Raw genomic sequence first — 8,295 nt, forward strand, 5'->3', positions numbered from 1 at the left:
CCGCTCTGTGAAACAACATGCTTGGCATCCTACGTTATCGTTGGCTGGGCATTCTCCATACTTTAGTAATCGGCATACCGCCATTTTGCCATGATATTGGCTGTCAAACGCGTCAGATAAGCGTACCAGCACGGCTTTGAATAGTTACAATCACTACCCGAGGCGTACACAGTGAATGAACACCCTCCACGTTAACCTTTGACGCTCAAATGCGATGCGCTTACCCCCGCCTTTGGAGCTTTTCGAGGCTCGTGCCTGTGTCGGAAAAGGCGTGTTCGCACCAGGCCAAGGGCAGGCTGATTCGGGACGTGACCGCAAGCAGTCGGTGCTTCTGGCAACAGCACGCCAACGAAAACTCGCCAGCGCGTCAACGGCAGCCTGCTCGCGTTCTGCGACCTCGCTCGTGGAGCAATGAACGTTACAGCGCAAAAATGGCGAATTCAGTAAAGAAAACATCGCCCAAAACCATATAAACTTCAAAAAAAAAAAAACATACGATATCGGGGATTCGAACTTGCGAACTGCAAAACAATATACCTAGTGCTCCACATCACTCAGCCAATAGTTAGCGCTGCAAGGGGCGGAAATATAAAGTGTATAATGCCAGTTTACATTTTTATTTAGTTTTAGCATTCCAAGCAGCTTAGATTACTATTTCTTGAATAGCGCTCGTGCAGTAAGCGTCCCCCAACTTTCCATAAATATCTCATCTTTAGCGGCTGCATTCCTTAGACGGAAAAGCGATCGCAGGTGTGTGGTCGTGCTGCTGACCACTGTGCTAGTTCACCCAATGCAAGAAGTGCTTCCCGCACAGTTATTTTACGCTGTACGATAAAGTTTCGGTTTATTTTAATTCTCAGTATTGATATTAACTTCGCTGGCTCATCTCCCCCCTTCAATTAGCCTTAGATTTTTCTACAGCATCGCATGTGCTCTTGTGCGCAACGACTGGGACTTAGAGGACACGACCTACAAACTAAAAAACTAAAGGCACGTTCTTGTCGGCACAAACGTGTCGTGGCTTAGTTTCGACTGAGTGAACGAATTGCGCCGACCCGCCGGCGGCCGGCCGACTGATTCTGTCAAAGGGTCGGCTAGCCGTGCAGTAGCTAAGCAAGCCAAGCCATCTCATGTTTGCGTCATACGAAACGTCATAGGAAATCGGCAGGGAGGGTACAAAAAGAAGGACAGCATTTTCGAGTTGATTTTTTTTTACTGAACAAAGTTGCGTAAACGCAGTGTGAATGGTCGAAGCATGGCCTACAGACTCCTGACCAATGGTCGAAACGTGGCCTAGAGACTCCAGGCCACAATTTGCGCTAGTAGTCCCACAATGTTTACAAATCACTTCAATCTCCCTTTAACTTAACGTAACGTAACTTAAACTAACCAAACATAATCCAACAAGCACAAAAATGACGTATAACACCTAAAACTAACCTAAGCCATAAAAATTCAAATTAAAACTAAAGATGTAAAAAAAATAAAGCAATAGCCGGTCTCGAACCACCGCCCTCAGTACCGGGAAGCTTAGACGGAAGATTTACACCACATTATGATTTAATTTATTGTCATATATTGACACAGCATTTCAAACAAAGAAACAAAATAACGATAAAAACTGTAGCCAAAAACTTGCTCGGGTAAAATTGCTTTAGGTCCGTTAGCGTCTCCATCACGGACAGCTACTCTGGAGTGTCAGGTTGAACCCTCCACACTTCAATGATCATTTGCATAGAATCAGAAAAATACTTTTTCGAACGTTTATCATCAAAGTTACGTGGCTTCCAAATGCCGTGCAGGGCCAGGTCGTATGGTACTCCGTTGTCACTCTCAACGGGTAGGAACCTGATCCCATGTGCGTCCCAAGGGAAGTCCTTTTTCGGGGTCTGCTGAAGTGCGTCCCGGAAAAAAAGCCCATGCAATACCTGCGGGGGTGGTAAGCCTGGCGGACCACCCGGAGGCCAGCAGCCTGGCAGAGCTCAGGCGGAGCCAGCAGCCGGCTGTCTCCAGCGCTTCGAAACTGCCGCCATCAGGCGCGCGGCTCCCCATTGGCGCAAGTCGTCAGGCTCCACTAACTGCCGCGCACGACGCGAGTCATTTTCTGAACGAGGTAGAAGCTGCCGCACACGCGAATCGTCGACGCGGGCGTCAAAAAATCGCACGCGCAACGCCGACGCGCCTGAATCGCGTGCAAAAACGCACCATGCGGTTCACGTTGCATGTCAAGCCAGGATAATCAAGAAAAAAAGCAAAAGGTGCTCGCTGAAGTCAGGCAATGCCCTGGATAACTTCAGCTGACAAACAGTGCGCGAGAAAGGATCGTTTACATCACGAAAGAACAAAAACCGATTGGCGACTTGCCGCAAAAACTGATCGGACAAAAAAAGCAGCCCCCCCCCCCCCCCCCCCCCCTTCCCGACACACGCACCGAAAGAGGTTCGTGCGGCTTGTTCTTTCCCAGGCCGATTCCAAGATGAGTACTGCGAACACCCGGTGCAGGGCGTGATCAGGTGCTGCACCCAGCGAACAGTGCAGCACCTGAAGCACATACCATATTTTGCTCATTAGAAAGACGTTGCACACTGATGACCTTGCGAACATGTACAGGTCGCTGCCTCTCCATTTCTCCGCTTTTTCGCGCAGTTCAGCAGTCTGTCTGCGCCAATAGAGATATGTATCTTCATAGTATTCCAGGGGCACTCCCAAATACTTGGCTCTCATCGTCTGCCAGCTGATACATTCAAACACACTTGGCGTACATACCCAGCACCCGTGCCAGAACCCCAAACATTTTTGCCAGTTGACTCCACTGGCACTGTATTTACAAAAAAACTTTTCAAGACGTTTACAGTAAAACTTGGATGCTGCTCCTGTCGACGAAAAAAAAAAGTATATGTCGTCAGCATAGGCCAACACACGCACTTAAGAGGACTAACCGAAAACCGTTGATTCTCTCACTTCTTAAGATATTTAAATAAAGGGCTTCAATGTACACAAAGTACACAAAAAAAAAGTAACGGGGACAATGGGCAACCCTGACGCATGGCTCGTTGAACTTTAATGCGTTTGCTTACCGTTTTGCGTACAACAAGGTGCGTGCAACACCCATTGTATGCCTGCGTACTCCCTCACGAACAACAAAACCTACGTTTACGTGCTGTAGCATATCTAAGAGAAGTTCATGCGATACCTTGGTAAAATGTTTTTGCAAGGTCTATCTGTAGCATGGCCAAAGCACCCTGCATACTGCCAGAACATTCAAGAACACTTCTGGCAGTACGAATATTTGTGACTATTGACCGCCCCTTTATTCCTCACGTTTGGTGCGGTCCCACAATTTCTTTTATTACAGTTTGCAAGCGGCTAGCTCATATTTTTATTAACACTTTATAATCGACATTTGTCAAACTAATTGGGCGATACGCAGAGATATTCCTCAGTTTATTTTCGTCCTCTGATTTGGGTATAAACACTGTATGGGACACAACAAAAGAAGATGGTAGCACTCCTGTTTTGTACAACTCGGCGTAGACGTTCCGTAGAACCGGGCTAAAATCATCCTAAAACTTTTTATAAAAAGCTTCGCTCAGTCCATCAAAACCCGGCATCTTCCCTGGGTTCAGCTCGTAAATAGCCATTCTTGCTTCATCGACTGTAATATCACTGTCTAAGCGTGCTGTTTTTTCTTCGCCCAGGCATGGCAAAAAAATTTTGGTTGTCTCCTTTGTCATAGGAATCAGTAAAACACGAAAGTGAACTGTGCAGCGAAATCTGCAGCTGAGCATGATTTGCGGGTCGGCGGCCGTCTTGTGGGTGTGCTTGGCGAGCGACGTCCTGCTGGCGGGTCACTTCGGCAAAGGTGTACTGGCGTCATTTCCGTGACGGATATGACTTCAGTCAGATTTTGGGGTATCGCGGCATAAAGCACTTTCGTGTTACAATATAAAACCCGAAAATGAATAACCCTAAGTATAACGTACTTTTTAGTACTAAAGGTTGCTTCCCCGCAAGAAGACCAGGTGTGCAGGGGTGCACCCTTTACTGGCCACTTGCTCCATTGTACTGGCGTCACTTCCGTGACGGATATGACGCCAGCGAAATCTTTGTGTATCCGGGAATAAAACGCTTTCGTGTTAAAACACAAACTCGTTTTTAATCTGCACTGCATCAATAGACTGGCGAGTAAACAACTTCTCATAGTAGTCACTAAAGCTACGTTCGATGCTTGCCTGGTTATTACACACAGCGCCATCATGTTAGATTTCCACTATCGTGTTTCTTTTTGTGCATATCTTTTCTCAGAGCTGAGCGCCCTTTTAGTCGGCGCTTCACCAAGCCGGAACCGTTCAGCTCTTGCGCGTTCAAGTGCACCATGATACTTCTCCTTATCTAATTCTTCGAGCTGCGCCTTCGGTGTTTGAGTGTCATCCTTGAACGTTCCGGGCGACTTGCATTCTTCCTTGACACAAACATCAAGGCTACTTCGTAGCCGAGATTATTTGCGTCTACCCTCCTCGTTAAGTGCTCCCAATCTTTACAGGGCTTTCATTGTTACTTCTTGTTTGAAAAGTTTCCATTTAATGGTAAAGTTCGTGTTACCTTCGCCGCCAAAAATCTTTTGTCCGCATGTGTTAACTGCCTCCGCTAATATTTCGTCTTCGAGTAACTTCTTATTCATTTTCCACAAGCCCCAACAAAAGGCATTTCGCCGCTTGGCGATCCTACCAAGCGTTAACGATACCAGGCAGTGGTCGCTGAACGAGAAAGAAGTCACTTTATATTCTTCTCACTGCGGCAGAAGATCAAGCGATAAATACGCCCTATCCAGACGAGCATGGCTATTGCCTTGGAACCCGCCGCGGTGGCTCAGTGGCTAAGGCGCTGCGCTGCTGAGCACGAGGACGCGGGTTCGATACCCGGCCGCAGCGGCCTCTTTTCTGATGGAAGCGAAAAGCAAAAACACCCGTGTGTACGAGATTTCGGCGCACGTTAAAGATCTCTATGTGGTCAAAATTAACCCGGAGCCTTCCACTACGCCGCGCCCCATCGTCTTCGTTGCATCGGCGCGTTAAAATCTACAATCAATTAATAAAAAATTAATCCGCAGCCCTACACTACGTCGCGCCTCATCGCCTGTGTAGCGTCGGCGCGTAAAACCCCACAATCAGATCAGATGAGGTTTCGCATTCACAACTCACAAAAGGTGAATTAGGCGCGTCGTCGGACTTTTTCGTCGTCTTTATGAGCTGTTTACAAGTCGTTAAGTACTTCCATTGGTTTTCGTCTTACTACGCTTGCCACAGTAGAACCAAAATTTTAAGAAGCATGCCTAAGTTCCTATCATGCCGTAAATTTTGTTTTTGTTGTTTGCGCTCTGCTTCAATAAATAGACGCGCCCGCATCAATTGTGCGATTAAGGATATCAAGAAATCGGGCGGTATAGCGCAACTTCAGCAACAGGGGTCACTGAGCGTCATCAAGCATCATTCTTCTCTGGTCGCCGCTTAGGCGTTAACGCCTAATTATCGTGCAGCGATGCTTACAATAACAAGCAACGCGGCGTCAGTTTGTACTTCTCAGCGCCTATGCATGCGCCAGAACAACAAAAATTTGAGGCTACAATGAGCTCTCAAAAGTAATGGCGGTGCCCACACGCGGCTGCGCAGATGGTGGAAGTGAAAAACTATCAGGTTTGCTCGAGTTTGCGAAGAAACACGAAACGCGTGATCCGTGCCGGATACCATGCATGTACGGCGTGAAACTGGTCGGCGTTAATGACGAAGAGTTTTTGCACGGTGGAACCTTGTTGCAATAGATTATCGACGCGCAGGAATTTCTGCATAAGAACACGTGGCGTCACACAAGGGCATAATCAGAATAACTTTCGGTGGCTGTCGTTGCGCTTATAGCGCTGCTCGTGAAGAAAGTGCCCCAGTCTGTAAAAGGAGTTGCACTGCTCGGGCGGAATCTACGGCTGAAGTCCCGCAACCAGAATGTCCGAGCCAGGAAAGCAGGCTGCCACGCCATCGTCCCAACAGGGTAGCCCGCCGCAACAAACGGTGTTGCCGGCTCCTCTACAGCCTACGGTTCCTCCTGTTCAACCCACGGTTCCTCCGCTACAGCCAGCGCTTCCCCCTGCTCAAACCACTGTTCAGCCAACGCAGCCCGCGGTTTCTCCTGTTCAACCCACGGTTTCTCCTGTTCAACCCACGGTTTCTCCTGTTCAACCCACGGTTTCTCCTGTTCAACCCACGGTTTCTCCTGTTCAACCCACGGTTTCTCCTGTTCAACCCACGGTTTCTCCTGTTCAACCCACGGTTTCTCCTGTTCAACCCACGGTTTCTCCGCTAGAGCCAGCGCTTCCCCCAGCTCAACCCGCGGTTTCTCCTGCTCAACCCGCGGTTCTGCAGCGGAAGCCGAAGCGGAAGCCTACCGAGCTAAGTCTGGATGATAGCGGTACGCCACTGCTAGAACAGTCCGACTCGGAGAAGTCGTGTAGCATCAGCCCAAGCGATGACCGCGAGATGGCGATCTCCCCACCCGTGCCGCGCGACGACCTGCCGGCGTACACTGCCTTGCCAAGCGTGGAAACCAACGAACCTTCTGGTGTGGACTTGCTTGCGGATCCTCAACCGTCCACGAGCACTGGGTTTCGCGGCGTTGGTTTCGTTCCTCATTTCTTGATTTCCGGCCAGCAGAGCAGTTCGTCGGACTCGCTGTCCGAAAAGGCCCCTCCGATGCCCGATACCGCGCGTCGGTTCTCACTGCCTTTGGCGGCTGCCGAAGCACCACCTCTGCCGGACTCTTCACTGGGGTCGTCAGGCTACACCTCTTTGAGCAGTATTGACGAGGCATCGATGGAGAAACGAAACGTCGACAGTTGGGGTGGAAGCTCCCGCGCCTCGGTACAGCATTCAAGTGAAAGCGACATTCCCATGTCTTCGCCCAGTCTGGAGCGTAAGGCCGGCTCGGAGATGACTGGTACGTCCACCCCGAGTGAAATGTCACCTGCCCATGCCAAGTGGGCAGCGACCGCGGTAGTACGCATTCCAAAGCGTCTTCGAAAGCAGCCACTTAGCGCCGACCAGGGGGAGGGTGCAGAGGAGCCGGAAGTAGCTGGAATTGGAACGACGTCACCGGTACCAACTGAACTTCCTGAGGATCTTGATGTGCACATGTCGTCGCCTGTTCCCCCCAGTGTAGAACATGCCGACGACGAGGACAAAGCTGCACAAGAAGCGCAGTTGGGAGCAATGTCTTCAGACCCAGCTGTCGGTGCACCGGGCAACACGCAAGAAGCAGCGGAGCAGCCCACACTGGAGGCGGTGAAAGCTGAAGGCACGCGGCCCTTCTACGAACTCGAAAGGGAAGAGCGGGGCGCCCGGGAAGCCGAAGCCCTGAAAAAGCTGAATGAGCGCGCGGCCGCTGAGAGGGCCCAGTTGCTCGCTGAGCATGCCTCGCAGACAGCCGCTCGCAAAAGCAAGAACGGTGCCGCAGAGGCCAAGTTTGTCGCCGAACGAGACCAACCCGTCCCGAAGGGCGAAGAATGGAAGCGCGTGTCCGAGATGTGCGACCTTAGGCAAAACGCCCCTCACCACGACAGGGATGTGAGCCGCTACCGGGCCGTGCTGTCCGACCTCTCCCAAGGAGGGGCGCCGGTGCCCAGGAAGCCCGACGATTCTTCTGCCGACCCCAAGAGCGCGCCGATGGCCGTCGATGCGCCCTCTGGCACACGTTCGACCTCTACGTCCCCGACACCGCCGCCAGAGTCGTGACCGCCTTCTTTGCAAAGTTTAATATGCATCGCGCGCTCTCCCAGCGAGTTAACAAAACGCAGTTTTCGCTGTAACCTTTTTGTCTTTTTCGGCATTAAATATTTGTTAGAACCTACATTCAGTACAATCCTTGTTTTGGTACATCGCCGCAAGGCCTAAGTAGGCGTGCGCAAAACGGTGCAGTGGAAAAACAAGCAACAAAACTAATGGGCAGCCTGCGTGCTTTTGAGCGAAACATGACCGCGAAAAAGGAACTGTTCTAAAACGAAGAACCAGTACAACCTATACATATATATAGGCGTGACATTTATCAGGTGCGCAGTGCCGGGCGGGAGGCTGTTTCGGTCTGATACCATGACAGGGCCGGAGTGACATGATGGGGGGAGGGTATGTGTTGGAGCACGTACAGAAGGCTTGATAGGGCTAATTGCGGAGGTATTTCCGGGAGAGGAGGGTAGCAAATAGACGAGTCAAAATTTCTGCTTTTACGTAGCCGGAGAAAGAATGTCGTCAGAAA

At 50.3% G+C, this 8,295-nt stretch overlaps 1 protein-coding gene across 1 annotated transcript; it reads left to right on the plus strand.

The window, feature by feature from the left end:
• Positions 1-5,753: 5,753 nt before the first annotated feature.
• Positions 5,754-7,893, plus strand: LOC144145293 (uncharacterized). The gene has a single exon (XM_077676841.1). The coding sequence runs from the start codon at positions 5,997-5,999 to the stop codon at positions 7,776-7,778; it is 1,782 nt and encodes a 593-aa protein (XP_077532967.1). The 5' UTR covers positions 5,754-5,996; the 3' UTR covers positions 7,779-7,893.
• The last annotated feature ends 402 nt before the right edge of the window (positions 7,894-8,295 follow it).

This window comes from Haemaphysalis longicornis, unplaced genomic scaffold (assembly GCF_048455015.1).
Source record: "Haemaphysalis longicornis isolate Haplotype H1 unplaced genomic scaffold, Haemaphysalis longicornis Haplotype H1 scaffold_7, whole genome shotgun sequence".
Lineage (NCBI taxonomy): Eukaryota > Metazoa > Arthropoda > Arachnida > Ixodida > Ixodidae > Haemaphysalis > Haemaphysalis longicornis.